Raw genomic sequence first — 23,027 nt, 5'->3', positions numbered from 1 at the left:
ATTATTTTAAAAGTTATTTAAGTTTTCTCACCTGAGTTCAAATACACATAAACACACATACATAGAGACATTCATGCATACACGTGCATTCATTTCAATGATTCTTGGTTAATGATGCGTGATGACAGGTTTAACATTTCTTGCTTAGCATTTTAAAACTCTGGGATGTCAAACTATCACGACGACATCGTGATCATACATCGTGCTGGAGGGCCCACCGATGGACAATGAGATGACGTCCACTCCATCCTGGACCGCCGCCTCCATGCCGTCCAGGATGGCTTCGTCGGGGCAGTCGCCGCTGTCTTTTCACACCTTGTAGACGGCCACGTGCGCCCAAGGGGGCATCCCTGAGGCAGATCCGTTGGCGACTCCATTGATGGAGACGTCGTTCACGAAGTTCTCCGCGGCTGTGGTAACCTTGTGGGTGCCGTATGTGGTCATTTTCCCCGTCTAGAGGAGGTGCCCTCTCATAGCAGTCGACCATGTTTTCGACACCAATGAGCTTCCTGTTGCAGGGGAAGTTGTTCGGGGGGGGGGGGGGGGGGGGGGGGGGGGGGCACGAGCCCCTCCAACACTTGGGGACGTCGCCGCCGTCATAAACAATGTCGCTCAATGATGGGTGACGTGGGTCGATCCCACCGTCCAAAAACCCGATGATCACCCTGGCCCCGTAGTGTTGTCTTTCCTGGTGGCCGCGCCGTTCTCCAGCAGCCCAAGTAAATTGGTGTTTGCGTCGTCTGAAGGTAACATATGGTGTTGGGAAAACCGCGGATAAAGCCGGGCTTGCTGCAGCTCCGCCTTGGTAAGACGGGCGGCAAAGCCGTTGATGAGGAAGGTATACGACCGGAGCAGCCTCGGCTCGCCGAGGTCCGTCATCTTGGACGGCAAGAAGGACTCATGCCAGGCTCGGTGAGTTGCGACATTCATGGTGGCACCACCTGGGGGACGCTCCGATCCAGCAGAACAATAAATGTTCTATACCCCCATACAGTTGGAGGTTCCACGCGTGGCCTTCTTGAACTTGAAGCAGAACCATCGGTCATTGTAGAGAACATCATCATCAGGAGGAGGACCGCAACAAGGCAGCAGCTGCAAGCGTGCGCCATGATCGGCTCAGCGACAAGCAAAGCTAAGGATGGAGGAGGTATGACTGAGGGGGGGTGAGGGTGCCAAGCCCGCGGCGAAGGCGAAGACTGAAAACGACCAGCTGGAGCAGTGGCGGATCCAGAATTTGCGCTTTGGGGGAGTTCATCTCCCTTCTCCTTCTTACAGCCCTCCTTTCTTCTTCTTCTCTCCCTTCTATAGCTGGCCAACTGGGCCGAGCCCGTTGGGCCGGCACGGGCCCGGCCCAAGAAAGCACGGCACTGTCCCGGTCCGGCCCGGGAGCAGGCGGGCTAGTGCCGGGCCCGTGCCAGGCGCCGGGCCGTGCCTGGGCCGCGATCAAGGCCCACGGCACTAGCACGGGCCCGGCCCGACAGAAGCGGCGGCACGGGGAGGCACGGCCTCGGCCCGTGAGGCACGGAGGCGGCCCGATGGGCACGCCGCAGCCTCCCCCCCGCGCCTCCGGTGACCGTTGGATCGTCCCGTTGGGGAGTCGATCCGCCCGTTGGTGGCTGGGCTATATAAGCCCCGGCGCCGGCCGCCCTCCCTCCCAACCCTAACCCTGATTCATTTCCTCCCCCCGGCAGCCGGCCAGCCGCTCGCCTCGCCCCTCTTCTCGTCTCTGATCTCTCACCCTCTCGCCTCTCGGCCTCTCCCCTCGTCTTCCTGAACTCCGGTGAGAGGCCGGGGCCTGGTGCCGGCACTAGCAGACGGCACGGCCTTGGAGACCCATCATCTCGATCTCGCACAGACCATGTAGCGTCCTCATCTCCTTGTCGTCCTCCTCGTCATCTCCGTCGCCATCGCCGCCGCCGGACTCTGGTGCTCCGGATCCGGATCTAGCGTAAGTGAAACGAATCCTCTCCCTTTCGTACCTATTCTCTCAGTCTCAGACTCTCACTCACTTCTTCAGTTCTTCTGTAGATGTAGAAGGGATCCGTTGAGGAACCAGGGCCGGAAGCGGAGGGCTGGATCCGTGCTTCATCCACGTCGCCGGTGCACCTGGTGCTCCAGCTACAAAGGTAAGTCCCAAACCCTAACCCTAATCCTAGATCCAGTCATCCAGTACCGTTTCTTCTCCAAGATTTAACCCTAACCCCTGTTCTTTTCTGTGTTGCATTGTAGCTGTTGAGGAACCAGGTCACTGGCGCTTGAGCATGGCCGGATCTGACGAAGAGACGGTGGAGGTGGGCATGAACGAGGAGCGGCGGTTGTGCGGCTTGGCCGGAGATGACGACGAGGACAACATGGACGAGGACCGCGCTGCCCTATTCGGCGCAACCGCTGATGATGCTATTCCCGTCGACGGCGACGGCGAACACGTTGAGGAACCACCTGCACCTGACGGTAACACCGCCAAGCGCCCACGCCCCTCTACCTCTCCTGTCTGGGCTGACTATGAGAAACTATTCAAGGAAATCAATGGTAAGACGGTCAGGTATGGAGCTCGATGCCTTCACTGCTCTAAGGTCTACTCTGGTTTCTCTAGTGGTGGCACTGGTCACTTATCCCGGCACATTTTAGTTTGCGTTAAGAAGCGTGAAAAGGATCGCATGTCTCAGTCTCAAATCTCTTTTACTTCTGATGGTAGTATGCGTACTTGGGACTACTGTCCTATGCGCGCTCGTACTGAACTTGTTCGATTGATTGCTAGACTAGATGTTCCTATCTCTCTTGGTGAATCTGAGGCTTTTGTCGAGTACATTAAAAATGCTCACAATCCTAAATATACTAAAGTGTCTAGGCAAACCACCTCTAGAGACATACTAAAGTACTTCACTGATTGCAAGGCTAAACTTGTTGAGACTTTTACTACTTCTATTAACTGTGTGTGTCTAACCTCCGACATTTGGTCTGGTAATGCCAAAGAGGATTACATTAGTGTTGTTGCTCACTACATAAACTCTGACTGGCAACTAGAGAAGAGGGTGCTTGGTCTGGTTCTTATTGATGTGTCCCACAATGGACAAAATATTGCTGACCGTGTAGCATCTGTTCTTGCTGATTATGGTTTGTCTGAAAAGGTGTTTGCTGTTACTTTGGACAATGCATCGTCTAATGCATCAGCCATGCATAAACTGAAACCTATTCTGTCTAAATACCTTGGTCTTGAAGTAATTGATGAATCAGAGTATGCATCATCTAGTTTAAACAATGCAGTCAATTCTATATTCTTGCATCAGCGTTGTGCATGTCATATTCTGAATCTGATTGTCAAGGAGGCACTAACTACTCTTAAGCCTTTGATAGAAACATTTAGAACTGCAATATCATTTTTAAATTCATCTAATCAGAGGATTGCTGCATATAAAAGCTACTGCATTGCAACTGGTGTTAGGCCTAGAAAGTTTCAACTGGACATGGAGGTTAGGTGGAATTCTACCTACCTAATGCTTAAACATCTGTTTCCTCATAAGTCCCCTTTCACTACTTTCATCCAAGCTCAGTATCCTAGGGATGAAGGTGAGCCTTTGCTGTTAACTGAGGATCATTGGATGATGGCACAAAAAGTGCTATCCTTTCTTGAGTTGTTTTATGATGCTACTGTCACATTGTCTGGTGTGTACTATCCTACATCTCCACTTATGATTCATTATCTTGTTAAGATTTCTCTGCACCTAAAAAACTATGCTAATGATGTGCACATCAGATCTGTGGTGCAACCTATGATAGACAAATATAATAAGTATTGGAGGGACATACCTTTGCTTTACTCTTTTGCATTCATCTTGGACCCCAGAGCTAAAATGAAAGGTTTTACTAGGGTGCTAAGAAGGCTAGGTAATCTCACCAGTACTGATTATTCTGCTTATTTGGTTGGCACTAGAGCTAGACTTGCTGATGTTTACAATAAATATGATGAGAAATATGGTGCTGTTAGGTTGAGGAGGACTGACCCTCCTGTCCTGTCTGGTAAGTCAAGATCTGCTTGGGATGAAATATATGATGATGATGGTCCTGTTTTGGGTGGTGTTATCTTGCCTGGTAATCCTAACATGTCTAGAGATACATCTGCAACTTCTCTACTGAATGCAGTAAGGTCATCAGCTTCTAATGCTTCTGAACTTGTGTCCTACTTGGACTGTGACACTGTAAACCACCTAACTGATGACTTTAACATCTTGGACTGGTGGCATCAACACAAACTTACATATCCAGTATTGTCAATCATGGCTAAAGATATCTTAACTGTTCCTGTGTCTACCATATCTTCAGAATCCACTTTTAGTATGACAGGCAGGATTATCGAGGAGCGGCGAAGGAGTTTGAAGCCTGAAATGGTGGAGATGCTGACCTGCATCAAAGACTGGGAGGCTGCAGAAGCAAGACTGCAACAGAATGTGGAGGACAAGGAGCTTGAGGAAGCTTTTGAAGAACTTTATCTTGATTCATGATCATTTATGTAATGGCCTGTAATATTTAGGACTTGGACTATAGAACTTTAAGTTTGAACTGTGATGTAATGAACTACTTAATTGGAGCTTGGCTGTACTCTTTTTCCCTCTCTAGGGTTTCTCACAAGGGTGAGTTTTACCTAGAGAGGTTTTTAATGAGGCAGCCATTGCACAAGCTCCTAATAAAATTGATTTTTTGTTAACTATTTGAGTTTGGTTTGTGTCTGAGTTTGATTCAGTTCAATTTCTTATCTGTTATTTGCTTCTATATGTTTGAGACTTGAAAGTGCTTGAAATTTAGAGTTGAATGATGTGTTTTGGCTATAGTGCTAGTGCCGGCACTGGCACTACTGTGCCCCTTGGCACGGCACGGCACGGCAAAGTGTTAGCCGTGTCGTGCTAGTGCCTTGACACCGGCACGGTGGCACTACTGGGCACGGCACGGCTAGTTTGCCGTGCCACTTAGTGCCGTGCCAGGTCGTGCCGTGCCTGGCACGGGCCGTGCCGTGTAGTGCCGTGCCGGCACGTTTGGACAGCTATACTCCCTTCTTTCCTCTTCTTGTCCCTCTTCGACTCCTCTTCTTTCCATGGAGTTCTTGGGTAGAAGGCTTGAGCCTCCTACCCCACGCTGGATCCACCCCTGAGCTAGGGTGCGTGTATATATATAATGCAGCCAGGGCATGCAGGCAGGCGCACGAGCAACACGTCTCGTACAGAGACAAAATGTAACGTTGTGTGTATGTGGTGGTGGTGGTTACATATCAAAGAAATTTGAAATTTCAGTTGCAAGCATGTGAGAGCTGAGAAATAATTTCACAACAAAGTTTTACAAATTAATGGAGTGCAAGCAATCCTCATCGCCGCCGCCACCTCCTGAGCTGGCGCGGGACACGTCATTGCAGAGGAAGCCCAGCATCAGGGCCGGGTGGCGGGCGCGGAAGGCGCGCCACTAAGCACAGTGCATGTATGCTTTTGTTTCAGCTGGTAGCTGAATAAAGATCTCAGCTTGCCCATGGCCTTTTGGAGCGCAGCAATTGTAAAAATGAAATCTAGCGATTGACCAAACAATCACTAGTAGTGCAATATATGCAAATCTCGTCTTCAGTTCTAAAGGGAGAAATAAAGAGAGAAACAGAGACAGGAAAAAAAATGGATCGTGTCTGAGCCCAGGTTGGAACTGGGGACCTTTAGTGTGTGAGACTAACGTGATAACCAACTACACCACCCAGACAATCTTGGTGAGGTGTAGATGTTTTATTTAAAAAACCTGTTAACGATCGGACTCTAGTATCATAGTATGGGCGTCATTGTGCTGCTTCCGTCCTGCTATGATCCTGCCCTTTTGTTTGTGTTGTACGCGCGCAAATAATCAGATCATATCATACTATTATCCTAGCTAGCACCATATCTTATTATTCCTGTGTGTGTGTGTGTGTGTGTGTAAACTTTTTATGTACAGCAGTGTGCAGTTAGAACTTGTACAGAATATTCGAGTGGTCAGATTAGACATAGCTCATACCAAATGTGGATTTTGCAGCTCTTGGAGTAACAACATTTCACTGCTTCGTAGCGAAGGTAGCTAGACGAGATGTCATCAGACAAGAACACATCCAGGAACAGGGGCTCATATTGCACATTCGCAACCAGTGCGCGGACACTAAAGCACGACGTAGGGAGTCCTCACCCTATACTTGCCACTAACGTCGGCCCAAACTATGGCCCCGAAAGCAGGCTCGCCGCCGGTAGGCGCTGTGAGCTTGATAACCACCTCGAACGTCGCCGTCTGCCCCACCGTGCTGAACTCTAGCGTCCCCGGCGACACGGACACGTCCACGTTGCTCGGCGACGTCCAGGACGCGTGGTACACCGTGGAGCCCGCCCCGACGTTGGTCACCGTCCTCTTGAAATACACGTCGCCGGAGGTGGCGCCGGCGCCGAAGGTGGCCACGAAGGACGGGTAGTTCACGTCGGTGGACGCGAAGGAGCAGTCGTACGCCGCCGTCGACGACCTCGTGATCGCCATGATCTGGGCGCTCGTGTAGTTGGCGGCGCAGAGGACCGCGACGAAGTCCTCCGGCCCGGCGTCGAACACCAGCCCCGGGTCCATGGCCGCGTTGGGGTCGAGTCGACCTGGCCTGAACCCATGGCCAGTGGGCTCGCGAAGGTGGCGTTCCTAAAGCCATCGTACGTGATCGGATTGTTAGTGTTGTCGACGGTGCTCGCCGTAGTCATCATCGCCGACTTGATCATGGCCGGGCTCCAGTCGGGGTGCGCGGCGCGCAGCAAGGCCGCGATGCCGCTGGCGTGCGGGCATGCCATCGACGTCCCGGACGCGACGAGGAAGTTGTCGACCAGAAGCGTCCGGCCTATCTGACCCAGTGGCTTATATTGAATTATGAAAAGAATGAGGTCGGCGGTGTCCCCGTAGTGGTCTCAGTGGACTGCCGGCTTGCGCTGCGCGAGGAGCAGTGTGCGGAAGGTGGAAAGCAGACTAGTTCCCTACAAAACGTACTATTCATTATATTTTACTAGTTCCCTCCAAAAAATTTCTCCTCCTATAATTCGTTCTCTCTAACCATTCCCCCATGTCTATTTCCCCTATATACTATCACTCATTAACTAACTATTTTTTATTATTTTTGAATTTAAAAAAATCATACAGTATTTGTACTGTCATAATACGTATTATTATCATGTTACGAGGCTCAAACGAGATTAATATCGTGATGAAATGGTGTGATTAGAATATAGGAGGAGTTGGAACTCACTCTATATGTGAGGGGAGTTGGAACTCCCCCCATATATAGAGGGAGCTATAGGGGGACCCGTTGGAAACGATTTCCCCTATAGCTCCCTCGATATGGGGTGGGGGGAAGGATAGGGGGACCGTTGGAGGCCGCCTTGGGGAGGGCTCCGCGCCCCGCGCGGCTGTGGCTTCATGCTACAGGAAATACTATTATAGTTGTACTGTTCTATACTGTAGCAAAGAGCCGAAATGAAGATTGGAGCCGGTGAAGCTGCCAAAACGCAGCCTCACCGGCGCCGGCTCCGGGGTACTACAGTAGCAGCACAGTGCGCTACAGTAGTGGAGCTGGAGCACCCCGAAGCCCTCCAAAGGGGCCCTTAGATTAATTGCCTTATTTAAAAAAAACCGGGAACACAAAGGTGGGAGTCGGACAGTAGGAGGGAGGGGGCTGTCTGATCCATTGATTGATTGCTAGCAGTCCTCGCGCGCGAGCGCTAATGGCGTCTCCAGCGGTGTGCGATTTGAGCCAGTTATTTGATAACACCAGATTTTAACACGTGTTAAGTAAGAGTGTTATATTGAATTTGAAAGGGTGATCGTGCATCGCCAATAGAAATCTTGTTGACTGAAGGAAGGTAAAGTTGACTAGGTATTTTGGTTTCGGTTTGACAGGAGATATCTTGTTTTAGAATTAATTTTATTTTCTAGATTAGAATCGTATTTTGTCATAATTGGCTAGGACTTTGTTAGTATGGGGTATAAATATGAACTCCCGGTCACTGTAGAAGATTGATACACATCCAAACAACACAACTTTACTTTTTTCACAATTTACTTTTCCGTCGGCGGCTTCGCCATCTTTTATCTTTTCCGCAAATTCTTTCAAGCTGATCAAGGACGTCTCACATTCGAGCGACTTAGTTTGCTGGTAAATTTTCGTTTATCGAGTAAATCTGAATTTTAGCTTCCGGGCGCATTGCTGCGGCTTCGTTCAGATCTATTCAAACGTTATCGAATTTATCTAAATTTTGATCTCGGGCGCATCACTGTTTTCTCTTTTAGATTTGTTCAAAATTTATCCAGCTTAGCAATCTGTTTAATCGGCTATCAGTTCCTTTGTTTTAGTGTTAGATCTTGAAAAACTGATAAAATTGGTTGTAAGCTTAGCTTTTGTATAGATCCATATATTCGTGGGTTTGCATATTATTATTTGGCACGTGTCGGCTTTAGATCTAGTTGTCTAGCTGCATATCGGCATCGGCAGCTTCTTGCCGATTCCTTTCAGATCGCTTTTACCACACGTTTTTATCACCCGATCTGTTGTTGTTTTCTGTATCGGCAGAGCCTTTGCTGATACGCTGTATAAGAGTGATTCGGAAATCCAACCGATACGCTTTTGTATTTGACGATTTGCTGTTTTCTTGTCAATTTACAGATCAAATTGATTGGCACGCTTCGATTCGAATCAAGTACAGTCCGACCTTGACGTACGGAGCTCTCGGATTTTAGTGTGTGATTGTTTCGCGTTAACAAGATTTGAGGAGAGAGAGAGGGGATGGCACCAGACGCTTGGGAAGGACGTGCGTGAGACTGATCAGGATCGGCGAGTGTGCGAGCTACTGAGTAGCGACGAAAGAAACGCTAGCGACCACTGTACGGAAACTGTTCATCGATGAAAAAAATCAAATAGCCGGTCAAATAGTCGACAGCCGGAGACGCCCAAGGAAACCCCCGGTTTGGTGGCGTTTGCGCGCGCGGGGCGCGACGGTTGGCCATCGGCGGATTTGGGAGGTGGGCCGGTGAGGTCCAGCAGCAGGCGCCTCGGTCCAATAAAATCGGCCCAGCATGTTGGGCGGGGCGGCGTGAGCACAATTGCTGCACAGGGGGCCCTCCAAAAAAAAACTGCTGCACAGGGCCTCCAACAAAAAAACAACAACAACTGCTGCCCAAGGACGCGATTTCTCATCTCTTGTTTCTCCCACCAGTCATCTGTTTTGTTCCTCCTTATAATAAAATCATCTGTTTTGTTCCCTCAAAAAAATCATTTGTTTTTCCACTCCAGAACACTTCATTTAGGGTGTGTTTAGATCACTTTGCATTTTGCGTTTTTGCATTTTTGTCAGGGAATATTTAATATTTGAAGTATTAAATGTAGACTAATCACAAAACTAATTACAGATCTCCTCTGTAAACTACGAGACAAATCTAATGAGCCTAATTAGTCCATCATTAGAGTATGTTTAATGTAGCATTACTGTAGCAATTTAGTGTCTAATCACGTCTTAATTAGGTTCATTAGATTCGTCTCGCGATTTATAGTCTATTTTTATAATGCGATTTATTTTTCGACTACATTTAGTACACCATGCAAGCGATTTACAAAAATTTTGCGTTTTGCCTTTACGGCATCTAAACACAGCCTTAAATGAATGTATTCAAAATTTCGAATATTCGATCAACACGCCTTCTCTTCTCTTATAATTGGAGCTGATCAAATCCAGGTGGGCATTATGACTTTAGAGTCTACACAAAAGTACGTGGCAAAATATGAGCTTTGTGAATCCTTGTGAAGTCATGGTAAAGAACATCTGACAGCAGCCACCATTGTTTGTTTTTTTATTTTTGAAATAGAAAAACCATTGTTTGAACGAATAAGCCCATACGGCCATGCACATATATATGCACGGATGGACTGAATCTCTAACATAGTGGCGATGATTGGAGTTGCATTTTATCTAAATATGCTGTAGTATAAATTGAGTGAATTTGTAAGTATGATACCGGAGTACTCCTCCTTAAGAGCTGACACTAGATAGTTGAGTAATAATACTAGTAGTTGACAGTAGATCTGAATTGAATAAAATGAGCCTGGTCCAGCCTGATGTTGATTTAGGACCGGGCATGGACGCATGGTGCTGGTTCTAATCTGTAGGCATGAAAATATCATCCCGGTCCGAAACATTAAAATTAGTCATTTTCACACTAAAAAAAGTGGGCATGATCCGAGCTCCACGTGATGCTCCGTTCTACTCCTGTAGTTGGCAGCATGACCATAGTACAGTACTAAGGGAGTGTGTACAAATGCCGGCCTCATGTGCTGATGTGCAGCTGGCTATAAATACCATTTCCCATTGGGATGCATGTTGTGAACAGCATAGCAGTTCAGTATCATCACTACAGTAGCATTCTGCCTCGCTCCTTTGTTTGTCGCCCCAACCACGGCGCGTTCACCCATCAGGCCATCACCACCACCCCTCAAGACAAGACACAAGAGTCAGCAACCAAAAGCTCCTCAACGTCCCCAATCCATGGACTGCGGCAGCAGAAGCGGCGGCCGGCGCCTCAAGGACCGCCTCGCCCAGCTGCTTCGCCCCGCCAATTGCAACTCTCTCCGCCGCTCCCCCTGCAGCTCATCCTCGTCCACCTCCGCGGCTTTCACAGCCACCGCCGCCGCCGCCGCCACCGCCACCGAGACCACCACGATATCGACCTCCTCCACTTCCACCACCGCCGCCAACTACACCGTCACCGGCGCCCTGCGGCCCCGCGCCGAGCCCTTCTCTGCCGCTCTCGACCGCCTGCGCCACCCTCCTCCCCCCGGTGAGCGCACGCGCGGCGACAAGGAGCCGCGCAAGGAGGGGAGCTCCTCCTCCTCCCGCCACGGCAGCCGGCGGCGTTCCAATAACGCCGTCGTCGGCATGGCCGCCGGCGTCAGGACGCTCTCCTCCAACCCCTACGGCTTCACCTCTTCCGGCGAGGATGATGGCGATGACACCGACGACGACTGCTACGTCGACGACGACACAGAGGCCTTCCTATCCTCGAGAAGCCTCGTGTCCTCCGACTCCGCCGCCTTCTACACGTCCAGGCGGAAGCTGCTGCCGCCGCCGCCGCCGCCCACGAACAAGAGCCGCCGCCAGAGGAGCCGGCGGCGCTGTCGGCGGCCAGCGGTGAGCTGCATGGAGGCGACGTGCGGCGCCGGCGCCGTGAGGGAGCCGGGGTTCCGGCCGCTGGTGGCGACGACGACGGCGGCCTCGGAGCAGGTGCGGAGGGGGCTGGTGGTGGTGAAGCGGTCGCGGGACCCGTACGGCGACTTCCGGGAGTCGATGGTGGAGATGATCGTGGGGCAGCAGGTGTTCGGCGCGGCGGAGCTGGAGCGGCTGCTGCGGTCGTACCTGTCGCTCAACGCGCCGCGCTTCCACCCCGTCATCCTCCAGGCCTTCTCCGACATCTGGGTCGTCCTCCACGGCGGCTAGCCGGACCGTCGCCGTGCGCCGGCGTACTAGCTAGTTGGATCCAACTAGTGCATGCGCCTGAGAGTGATTAGTTGGGATGTTAAGTGTAGTGTATTAACTGGAGTATGATCGTTGGTGAGCCTGAGTGAGACGGTAGCTGCTGTACTTGATTGTGATGTGAGGTTAGCAAGCTTGATGCTGGCTGGTTAGCTGTGCCTGATTGATCGTCACGTTTAATGTTTGATCCACTGGTTCTACCCACTATCGGAAACACGGTGTTTGCCGTGCGCTAAATCCTTTGCTGTGAAATCTTTTTGACCACACGGCAAAGACAATGTTTACCGTATGCTGGCCCAAACAGCACACGGTAAAGTAAGACTCCACTACTCTGTGTTAAATTAAGACTGTGTTATGGGTACACCTAATATATTTATTTGGGTAATTTTAGATGACAGTTTTTAGGATGTTCACAGCTTCAATTTCAAAATAATAAAGGTCTCTGTTCAAAACATTTCAAATGAAAACATTTCAAATGCCTCAATTACCACCACTACTTGTGCTTGGAGTATGCTAGACTCTACAGTAGCCTGCAAGAAACAGAGAAATGGCATGTGCATGGAATTTGAAGGCAGCAATAGAGTATGGCTCCCAAGGTGTGCACAGAGTTTCAGCTAGGAGCTAGTACAGAGCTTCCATTCCATGGGATTTGAGCCAATCCAAACCGGCCGGGCTCTTCATTCCAAGGCTACTACGCTGCATCAGATCCCTATCCCATCGTGAACAAGGGAGGCGACGACATAAATGAGGCCTCCCAGTCTGGTGCCTGTTCCTTTCCAAGCGCCTAGCACCTGGCGCCAAAACCGCTACGGCCGGCCAGGTTTGCATTCAAACTTTCTCCAATTGCAATCGTGCTGGTTAATTTCCAGGTGGAGTTTTGAAAGGCGATGGAGGGTGCACGTTATCTCCCCGGATTTGTTTTCATATATAATAAATTAAGAGGGGGTGGTTTGATATTGGACCATATTTGGGGTGTGCTGCCCCGCCCGTGTGGGGCTATCTTCTTCTTCAAAGCGCAACTACTCCCTCCGTTCCAAAATAAATACATTTCTAAAATTGGACACGGAAACTAATATATGGTGTGAAATTGTCAAAATACATTTTGTCTTTTATGAGTAGAGTCTGGGTATTGTCTTGTCTTTTCTATAAGAAGATTCTGGATACTCTTATCTTTTATGAAAGATGGGTCAAAGTAACAATTTTTATGGGACAAATTTCAAACTCTAGATGTGTAATTATTTTGGGACGGAGGGTGTAGCTTCTATGCTTATGCATGCGTGTACAAAATGAGTGGCTATGTATGATTTTATTGAACTTGTTCAATGCCTGCCATGAGCATAGAGTTAATTCCATGTGTGCCATCGCAAAATTAGACCAATCCCTTACGTGCCATTGAAAATATAGTCATCCCTCCAATGCCATTGTTTCTAATTTTTCATCCCCTCTGTGCCATTCCGTCAGTTTCAGCCGTTAGTTGTGCCTGACGCTGCTGCTCTTGCGCTTCTTGCTGCTGCAGTTGCTGCCCATGCTGCTCCAGCTCCCGAGCTTCGCTGCCTTCCTGTCCACGCCTGCGGGGGACTCCTTGTCCGGCACCACGGGGGGCGCCACACACCGTATCAGCGCCCAGTCCACGCCCGTGAAGAACGGGTGGCGCTTGATCTCGGCGGCGCCCATGCGGCGGCGCGGGTCGCGCTCGAGGAGCCGCCCGACGAGGTCCCGCAGCTGGGCCGTGTCGGCCTCGCCGTCGAGCTGAGGGTACGTGACCTCCTTGGTGTGGCCCTTGAAGGGCGTGCGGCCGTAGACGAGCTCGTACAGGAACACGCCGAAGGCCCACCAGTCCACGCCGTTGCCGTGGCCGCTCTCGCTCACGAGCTCCGGCGTGAGGTACTCGTGCGTGCCCACGCAGTCCTTGGAGCTCGCCGTCGCCCCGGAGCAGGACGTTCTCCGGCTTGAGGTCGCGGTACACGAAGCCGAGGGCGTGGAGGTACTCGCCGCCACCGGCCACGGGCCGCTCCTCCTCGCCGCCGCCGGCCACGGGCCGCTCCTCCTCGCCGCCGGCCCCGACCTCCGCGCGCTGCTCCTGCACACCACCCCGCGGTCGTGCTCGTGCGCCCGTGCCTGCTGTGGCGGCCGCGCGACGCCTCGCCCCCGGACGCCATCGCCGCCGCCGCGGTCGCGGCCCTGCCCGCGCACGCGCACGTCATATTCGTCTTCCTCGGGCGGGCGACATTCGGGCAGGCGGCGCGGACGTGGGCGGCGCGGCGCTGCGTGGGCTCCCTCCCCGGCCGGTCCCTGCTCGCTGCCCGCACGAGGAGCTGCGGCGAGCCGGGCCGCGGAGGGAGGCAGCGCGTGCGCGGGGCGGGCACGGCGAGCTAGCGAGCCGGCGGCGCGGCGAGCGGGCGGTGGCGCGGAGGCTCATGTCCGGGCCCTCGTGCACCGGCGCGACGACCATGGCAGCGGTAGGCGGAGCGCGGCTACAGGCGGCGGAGTCGAGCGGGGCCTCCCTCTCCGCGCCGGGCCTCCTGCTCCCTGCCTCCCTCCCCTGCGCGCGGCGGTCGGGGCTTGGCACGGCGGCGTCCGGTGGCCTGGGTGCCGGCGAGCCGCACCGCCCCATCTCTCCTGGCGCGCGAAGGCCTTCCGCGGCGAGGCCCTGTTCTCCCGCGCGCTGTCGCCACGGCCGGGGCGCAGCTCGCCCGCGCGACCCCCTCCCTGCTCCCTTCGTCCGGCGCCGGCGCGAGGAGGGAAGTCCATGAAGAGGAGACGGCGGCGAGATGGAGACGGCAGCAAATGACCCAACTAACGCCGTTAGTAACGGAATGGCACACAAGGGATGAAAAATTAAAACTAGTGGCATAGAAGGGATGAGCTATTTTTCAATGACACATAAGGGATGGGTTATATTTCTCGGTGGCATAGAAGGAATTTACTCGCACAAATATCATGCGCATGAGGAACCGTACATCTCGGAAGACGACGAGAACGTCTAGTAGTATCTGAGCAGCAGCTTAGCACAGGCCTGCTCAAATGTCACGCCAGCCGTGGCTTTCCTTTCCATGGTTTTCAAATCGATTGGCTATCATGGGCGCAACCATCTATCACAAGCATTAATACGGTTCTTGACTTGCCATCGACGACGACACTGCCACATTGCGCATCGGAATACGACGGGAAATAAGGACAAACTAGAACTCTGGGCGCGGCATTGCCGCGCCATTCCTAGTCTGGCCAGTGTTTTTTTTAATTGTAAGCTAATCGTTTGGCCAGTGTTTTCATGTAACCTTATCATGTCACGATTGCTTTTCAGTGTCAGCGTCTGGGAGCATTAAAGTAGTACAGCATATGCGTGAATGATTCACATGAAATTTCCACATGCTTTATTTGTAATAGGACAAGTGATTCTGATTAGTGCCTTAGTGCTCCCTGTTTTGTTTTGCTTATTCTCTGAGTAAATTAGCTTAGCCAAGAAATAGTATGGGATATGCATCCCCGTCGTGTACTACTTGTCTCTGCTGTTTTGACTACTGTGATCGAGAGAGCTACCTCAAAAACATGTTGACATTATCCCAAAACTTTTGAAGGAAGAAATATTACAAAAATCCAGCAGGCATGTCAAATTTTGACTTTAGACGAGATATTACAATCTTCTAAAAGGGCATCAAATACTCATGCAACATTTACATAAGGAGTGTCATAGGGATCAACCATCCACAAAATCATGGGTATGCCTGTTTCTGTGAAAGTACTCCAATTCTCACTTTGGAATTTCAATCGAGAAACTATGTTGCTGTGGAACCTCTATTTCCTATGTCAAAACCAAGACTTGGGAATGAATAGCCTGTACGTAGAAATACCAGATGCAAGTTGAGAAGGCTACTTGTAACTGAAAGGATTGACTTCTCAATTTCAACTTTGGAAATGCCATATGAGAACAAGACCAATACTACCAACGAGGAGGCAAGAACTGAAGCTTGACCTTGATGGGTTTGGCAATATTTGGCAGCTTGTAAATACTCAACATGTGCTAGTCAAATCCTAAGAAAGCAGTGCGCTAATCGATTTGGTAATCTCTTGATAAGAATCCTAATAATTCTACATTGTAACAAGTGGTCTGATACTTGGATTCACAATGTTACATTTGGAAATCAGGTGTTTAGTAGGAAGTAATAAGCAAGACCTTCGTTTCTTAGTTGATTGCTATAGCTGGGAGATTTCCTACAGGAATAGTAGGATATTAGTACTGCCTAGAATCAACTGGAGTAAAACGTTATGATGCCCCAATCAGCTTTCACTGAATGTGTACATATTAAATCAAATTCACATTGTCAGTAGCTACCCATGCTAGGGAGCAAGGCAAAACTGGCAGCTATGATGTTTATAAGAATTCATACCAAAAAGTAAGGAGCGCAGTTGGTAACTGAAGTACGAACATAAGAACATAATCCCTCCGTCCCAAAATATAAGCATTTATCGATTTCCGCGATTCATGTTTGACCGTTCGTCTTATTCAAAAAATTTGTGAAAATATTATTTATTTTGTTATGACATGTTTTATCATCGTATATATTTTAAGTATATCATAATTGTTTTTACATTTTTATAAATTTTTTAAATAAGACGAATGGTCAAATGTGATCAGCAAAAGTCAACAAATACTTATATTCTGGGACGGAGAGAGTACCTAGGAATGTCTTGGATGTTGCAATCAGGCCATATCTGATCCCATTGATTTCTGTAACTTGTTGATGATTTAGCAGATAAAAAAAATGAATCTTACTCTTATAGCAATAATCAATGGCATTGTATATTCAAAAAAAATTTCACACCAGGTGGGCTTGCAAACAACCATATTTGGAGAAACTATGCACTGAAGCATTAGGACAACGAAAATTATATCTGTAATTTCATGAAGAAATGAGTAAATCTCAATATTGTGAGGAAACTTGCATCATGCTCCCTTGAATCAGAGTCAATTTTCCATATTTCAAGCTAAATGAGCTTTGCAAGTTCTACTCGGCTCAAACTCCTGAAAACAAGCTACTTAATGAGCACGTATCTTGGATGCATTTCCTCAAGCAGTTATTGTGCATAGTGTGTGTCGACGCCCCCTATGGCCCTACGTCTTTATGGGGAGCCGCACAACATTGCTGCCACTTTCCTTCTTTGTCGCGGGATCTTGCACAGTGCCGGCGTAGACGCCGCAGCTTGCAAGCCATGTGTGGGGTGTGGACAGCAAACAGCAATCGCGGAAGAGGCTGACGACCTTTGAGGATGAAGGCACAACAACTTTGATCAGTGACTGCTGGAGGGATGGAAGACGGGTGCGGAGGAGGGTTAGCCAGCTTGGTGAAAGCGGTGTCGCCACGACGACACTCGCCGGAGAAGTCGAAGTTGCTGGCAGTTGAGAGCAAGGAGGGGGAGACAATGTGGGAAGCTCGATGGTGCTGGTTGTGGTTGAAGTGGATCGGGTAGAGCTCCCTCTTGCGCCTCGACAGCCGCGGGAGGCGAGGGGATGCAACTATGGTCAAGGCGGCGGCGGCGAGTCCAGTCCAGCTCTCACGGAACGACGGAAGACGCCGAGGACGAGCACATGACGAAGTATCTAGAGAAACGCCAGCTCAACTACATTAGTTGTGGACAGTTCGATCAAAATCCAATGGATGAGAATTGCCGGTGACGTGATCGAATGAGAAGCCTGAGCGTATGGTGCAGATTTCGTTCGTTGGAGATAAGTTGAGATACGGTAGTATATTCGACGTACAGATCCGATCCGATCTTATTCACATTGGGCCTGGTTGGTATCCTGCACGACGAGGTTGAACCAGGCCTGGCTCGTGGGATATGGGATCACCATCCACGTTTCCGCGGAGCATGGCTCGAGCGAGGCGGGGTGCGATTACGTGTCACTGGACACATGAAGCATTTGATTTTAAGGTTAGCCCGATCCGTTTAATTGTTTGAGTATTATGGTGCCATCTAAATAGTTGGGATTGTTTGCATGCATGCAGAAAAAGACAAGAAAGATGATGTCACCTACTCCATCCATCTCGCAAAAACTGTTCGTTTAGCCTTCAAATTTTGTCCCACAAAGACTGTTTGTTTAGATTGTAGTAAATTCCATATAATCAAAGTAATATCAACTACCAAGAAATAATTGCACTGAGAAGGTCATAGAGCCAATCAAATGCATAGATGCTTTTCTGGTTCCAATGCACTTGTATTTATTGAGGATCTAGATAACCTAATAAACAGTGTGGTCTTCAATCACAACTACTATAGTTAATTAGAGGTAACATGATCATTTTTCACTACTAGTAGTATATCTGAAATTTTCTAAACAAACAATCTTTGTGAGACGGAGGGAGTATATGCATGCAAATTCATAACTAAAAAATGTTATAGATATTAAACCGGATATCTAAATTAAATTTAAATTGCACCATTATCTTTTTTATAACAAAATCTTCAAAATAAGATGTCCATATTGAACGATATTTTTTTAAAAATTAATTCTAAAAAATTAATTTTAGATTTTTAAAAAATAAATAAATATTAATTATTAAATAACAACGAAATGTTATTAATAAAAAATAATAAAAACGTACTACTCATGTGGGCCCCCGGGTACTGTTCATAATAAAAAATATAATTCGAATTTTAAAATAAAAAAAATAAAAAGTGGCCCCATGTGTTTAAATGTTTAGTTTTTTATGAAAAAAAATTATATACTACATTTACCTCTATTATTTAGGTGTTACCCACATAATATTTAATTGGAATCCACCCACAAAATATATTTAATTATTTATTTACATGAAAACAATAACCATATTTCATACACTACGTCTACACGTGCTAGCCCCTACTACTTATTGGATTTTAATTCCACTTCATAAACTCGCAAAATATAATTATATGATAATCTATCAACTATACCTATCACACTTCATTCAATACATCAACACGTTGCCAAAATATATCAGCACGATATTGCTTTAACTGTAATATACGATAATATATTTTTATTATTATTTTACATCAAATCTTTTGCTACAGGCGCGCAAAGCGCGCCAACCTACCTAGTTAACTCCACTGCGCCGGAGGCCCCGGCCCCGGCCAGCGGAGAGGGAGACTAGCACAATCCGGGGAGGAGCTTGGACCCATGGGCCATGGAGAGCCTTCGACTTTCAGTAGGCAGGTCAGGTTAGGCTAGGTTAGGAATTTTTTTAATTTTTATATTATTTTTTTCCTATTTGTCAAAAATATATGCCGATTTTTTTTCTTCAAAAAATGTCATCCTGCCGCCAGTTCAACCGGATTCGGACGGTGATAAAATGTCATCCTGTAGCAATTCACTGTGGCACATTTTCAAAAAATTATAACAAATTCATATGGATTCGGATGGTGATAAAATTTATACGAAAATTATAGACCTCGACGAGATCTACAACTTTGTAATTCAAACTTTTTTCATTTGGAATCATTCTGGTGTTTAAATAATCGACACAACATTTAGATCTAAACAAGTCGTGCTGCTCATCGGGAGTGCACCGGGAATTTTTCATCTAAACAACGCTAGACTTGTTGTAATTACAAAGTTGTTTAGATCTGATTCCCGGTGCACTCCCGATGAGCAGCACGATTTGTTTAGATCTGATTTTTTAGATCTAAATGTTGTGTCGATTATTTAAACACCAGAATGATTCAAAATGAAAAAAGTTTGAATTACAAAGCTGTAGATCTCGTCAAGGTCTATAATTTTCTTATAAATTTTATCTCCATCCGAATCCATATGAATTTGTTATAATTTTTTTGAAAATGTGCTACAACGAATTGCTATAGTACCGCCGGTTGATTTGGCAGTAAGCCACTACAGTAACCTTTCGCCGGATGAACCGGCGGTATGTTTTCTACAGTGCACCTGCCGCCGGTTTTTCTGGTGGTACCTACCTTCTGCCGGATGAACTGGCGGCTGGATGACATTTTTGCAAAAATAAATTTTCGGCATATATTTTTGATAAATCGGAAAAAAAATAATATAAAAATTAAAAAATCTTAGGTTAGGTTAGGTCAAGGGCGTGCAGAAATTAACACTTTCCCACGCCGAAGCGGGTCGAAATTAAAAGCCGCAGGCGAGGATTGGGCCTGGAACTGGAACCAACCACGTACCCTATTCCGACCCCCTCGCTCTCCACGGCCCGCCCGGCCGGCAGCGGCCGCTGCGTCGTCTCGTCTGCTCGCGTGCACCATGCCCCACCAAAGCCTGCCACCTCTGTCGGCGCGGCAAGGCGTCGCCATTGATGCAGCTCTAGCTCCACAGAGTTTGGTCGGCTCCGGTGTGCCCGCAGCAGCGGATGCCTGCCCTGCCCTCAGCCCCTCACAGGGTCAGCGGCGGCCAAGCCGGTAGCAGCAGGGTCCAATGGGCCGGCCAAATGCAGGTTCGATGCAGTCAGGCTGCTGTTTAGTTCTATTTTTTTCGTAGTATCCGTCACATTAAATTTTTAGACATATGAATAGAGCATTAAGTACAGTTGAAAGAAATAACTAATTAGATAGTCTAACTGATTCCTACGAGATGAATCTAATGATGCTAATTAATCCATGATTAGACATTAATTATCAAATAACAACGAAATGTGCTACAGTACCCGAACTCAAACTTTTCCACCAACTAAACACCCTCTCAGTATTGCCTATTGCGTTGGCGTTGCTCTCTCTCTTGGGTAATTTTGCTCCTGTACACTCTACAATATTAACTTTTGCTGGTGAACACTACTTAATCTTGTCTTTACTTATGGACACTCTTCAAATATGCATATTTGCTACAAGACACTTTAATTATTATAATAATCATTTCCTAACTTAGAGGAAAGAGAAAACGAGTAAATTGACCAAAATACCCCTGCAAAGGGGGCTGCTCAATAGCAATGACCTTGCCGCCAGCAAGCTGCCCTGCGATGCACTTCCAAATTGCCAAACTAACCGCGGCCGCCGTCTGACTGCCCGCCTCCAGCTTGGCCGAGGCAGCACGGGCCCTGGCCGCGCCCGCGATGGCCTCGAGCTCGCCTTGCCTCCCTCTCGATCCAGTCAGGCAGTACTCATGTGGACGACGCACCGTCGCCGCCGACTTGGATGCCCGAGCCATGGAGCGACGGGAAGACTCGGCGCTCCTCAGCACCACCTCCGCGCCCGGGACGGCGCGCTCCGCCCCTCCGACAAGCGCGCCTGCGCCGCCGCCATCACCTCCCGCCGCGCGGCACGGCCTTCGCATGCAACGCGCCCGGCAACACGAGCGCCACCAGCGCCACCGCGCATCACCAGAAGGCCGCGTTCGCTGCCGACACGGCCACCGCACATAGCTCTGCCACCAGCCGCCGCCTGCTGCTGCTAGTCCTGCAAATCTACATGCCGGCCACCCTCCTCGCTCGGTGCAGCCTCGACGGTCGCCCGCCGCCTCCTCCACGCACAGGGCAGCGCGCGGGGCGGCGGCCTCCTCTACACGCAGAGCAGCTCGCAGCGGCGTGCGTCGCAGGGCAGCTCAGACCTCAGAGCGGCGGGCCTCGCAGGGCAGCTCTCGCGCGGCGGCCTCCTCCACGCGCACGGTAGGTTGCGGCGACGGGCCTCGCAGGGCAGCTCGTTGCAGCGCTGCCTCCTCCACATGCCGAACTGGGCGGTCGCCCGCCCAGCGCGCGACGCCACTCACGGCGGCATGGCAGGCCCCCGGCCCCGGCCTGGCGCGGTGGGCCACCCTCTCCGGTCATGGCGCAGGCGTGCCTCGGCTCACGCGTGGCGGCCGGATGCGGTCGAGGAGTCCGGCCGAGGAGAGCAGGTGGGTGGGATTGGGGCGCCAAGCGCGAGCGAGATAGATTGGGCGCAGACGGGTGGTGGCGGGGGGCGGCCGGCGGCCGGGTGGAGGCGGCGTGTCGGCCCCTGCCCCTGACGAAGCGGCGGACGGGTGGGGTGGGGGGCAGCCAGTGGACGATTGGAGGCGGCGCATCGGCCTCTGCCTGGGGGTGGGAGGCGGGCGGCGGACCGAGGTGGGTGGGGGGATAGGGAGGTTGGATGGGCTGAACTGGTTAGGGTTGAAGTTAGGGGTAATATGGTCATTTTGAAATTTTCCTCCCTTCTTCCTTTTAAAAATAATTATTATAATGATTGAAGTGTCTTATACCAAATATACATACTTGAAGAGTGTCCATGAGCAAAGATAAATTGAGTAGTGTCCATTAGCAAAAATCAATATTATAGAGTGTCCAGTAGCAAAATTACCCCTCTCATCAGCTGTGGGCTCTGTGGCAGACTGAGAGCGTGGTCAGTCTGGCCGGCGGCGATGCACGGCGACATACGCGTCCAGGGAGCTGTCGGCGGGCAGCATGTGTACATGTACGGGGCGGCCGGCGACATGCATGCGCGCGACATCGCATTTGCTTGCGCGGCGTGCACGGGCCAGGGGCAAGGCTCCATTGCCCATGGATGGATGCAGATGCCACGCGCGCAGTGTGCAAGGTCTTGCATGCGTCAATGTCGCGGCCGGCGCTCCTGGAGAATGAGGGTGGCCGGGTGCGTGCAGTGGTCCCACTGGTTCGTGGGCCCGAGTGTGGTAAAACACAAAAACGATCGAGGCACGCACGCCTGGATCAGAGTGGTGCCGTTGTGCGTCTGTGTTGTGGATGTACTAGACGTGTCAGACTGGACTGGAGCTTGCTAGTCTACCAAGTTTAAAGCTGTGCCTCTGTCACTAGCTCCTGGCTCATAGTAATATCGACTACACCTAATTAGTGTGCATAATAACGGGCCGGCCATAGAATATAATACTTCCTCCGTAAAAAAATACAATTATGGAATTCGTGCCGATCAAACTAGTTCACATTTGACCAAATTTATATTGAATAGTATTAGCACTTATATCTTCAAATAAATTTACTATGAAAATATAATCTATAACTAATCTAATGGTGCTTATTTTGTATTATGAATGTTATTACATTTTTCTATAAATTTAGGTAAAGTTTAAATTATTTGACTCCTCAAAAAACAAGAATTGCATTCTTTTGTGGACGGAGGAAGTAATTAGCTAATTTTGCTACCACCGGGACCGCAGGACGAGCACTCTTACTATGTTTGAAATCTTCGAGTGCATGACAAGATTTCAAAGTTAAGTTACTTGGAATCAAGACTTATAAAATGCACTGAGCAGTAATATATCTAAACAGTAATTAAACAGAACTATTGTCCACCTATTTGAACTTGTTTAAGGCTTAATGCAAGAAACAGCATTAGAAATACGTTTTTTTATTATTAGAAATATTAAAAAAAATCAACAATCCATACTAGCCAAGCACGCACGAAAATCAAGGATAATCATAGAAGCCCATAATGGTCCAACTAGGACGGAAGAACAGTCAGAGCCCAAGAGTAGCCCAATCCACAGTACACGGGTTGGGTCAAATGGGTTGGGCTGAAAATTGAGATGCCAAATAGCCACCAAGCCCA

The 23,027-nt window shown here is 49.3% G+C and overlaps 3 protein-coding genes and 1 non-coding gene across 5 annotated transcripts; 2 read left to right on the top strand and 2 right to left on the bottom strand.

The window, feature by feature from the left end:
* The first annotated feature begins 1,330 nt into the window (after positions 1 to 1,330).
* LOC120663939 (zinc finger BED domain-containing protein RICESLEEPER 2-like) lies at positions 1,331 to 4,702 on the top strand. 2 transcript variants are annotated; one of them, XM_039942888.1, is made up of 3 exons: positions 1,331 to 1,948; positions 2,029 to 2,126; positions 2,230 to 4,702. In XM_039942888.1, exon 3 carries the CDS (start codon positions 2,262 to 2,264, stop codon positions 4,497 to 4,499), a length of 2,238 nt encoding a protein of 745 aa, XP_039798822.1. In that variant the 5' UTR covers positions 1,331 to 1,948; positions 2,029 to 2,126; positions 2,230 to 2,261; the 3' UTR covers positions 4,500 to 4,702. The 2 variants fall into 2 exon arrangements, with proteins under 2 accessions (XP_039798822.1, XP_039798823.1); XM_039942889.1 differs by having other exon boundaries at positions 2,018 to 2,126.
* A 954-nt stretch (positions 4,703 to 5,656) lies between these two features.
* Positions 5,657 to 5,730, bottom strand: TRNAV-CAC. The gene has a single exon. It is a non-coding gene; the product is annotated as a tRNA-Val (tRNA).
* A 4,514-nt stretch (positions 5,731 to 10,244) lies between these two features.
* On the top strand, positions 10,245 to 11,789 carry LOC120663937 (transcription repressor OFP8-like). The gene has a single exon (XM_039942887.1). It carries the CDS (start codon positions 10,554 to 10,556, stop codon positions 11,499 to 11,501), a length of 948 nt encoding a protein of 315 aa, XP_039798821.1. The 5' UTR covers positions 10,245 to 10,553; the 3' UTR covers positions 11,502 to 11,789.
* A 1,218-nt stretch (positions 11,790 to 13,007) lies between these two features.
* LOC120667482 (serine/threonine-protein kinase WAG1-like) lies at positions 13,008 to 14,151 on the bottom strand. The gene is made up of 2 exons (XM_039947547.1): positions 13,787 to 14,151; positions 13,008 to 13,485 (listed from the first exon to the last, which is right to left on the bottom strand). The coding sequence occupies exons 1-2, from the start codon at positions 14,149 to 14,151 to the stop codon at positions 13,008 to 13,010; spliced, it is 843 nt and encodes a 280-aa protein (XP_039803481.1).
* Positions 14,152 to 23,027: the final 8,876 nt, after the last annotated feature.

Source organism: Panicum virgatum, chromosome 3N, assembly GCF_016808335.1.
Source record: "Panicum virgatum strain AP13 chromosome 3N, P.virgatum_v5, whole genome shotgun sequence".
NCBI lineage: Eukaryota > Viridiplantae > Streptophyta > Magnoliopsida > Poales > Poaceae > Panicum > Panicum virgatum.
Note: the sequence above shows the minus strand (reverse complement) of the source record. Positions and strands in the feature narration are given on the sequence as shown.

Excerpts from the sequence above, each read along its gene's own strand:
- LOC120667482 (XM_039947547.1), bottom strand. The coding sequence starts at position 14,151 with ATGGGGCGGTGCGGCTCGCCGGCACCCAGGCCACCGGACGCCGCCGTG. Across the intron at positions 13,486-13,786 it reads CGCAGCGCCGCGCCGCCCAC|CCGGAGAACGTCCTGCTCCG; the intron begins GTCCGCGCCGCC and ends CGCGACCTCAAG.
- LOC120663939 (XM_039942888.1), top strand. The coding sequence starts at position 2,262 with ATGGCCGGATCTGACGAAGAGACGGTGGAGGTGGGCATGAACGAGGAG.
- LOC120663937 (XM_039942887.1), top strand. The coding sequence starts at position 10,554 with ATGGACTGCGGCAGCAGAAGCGGCGGCCGGCGCCTCAAGGACCGCCTC.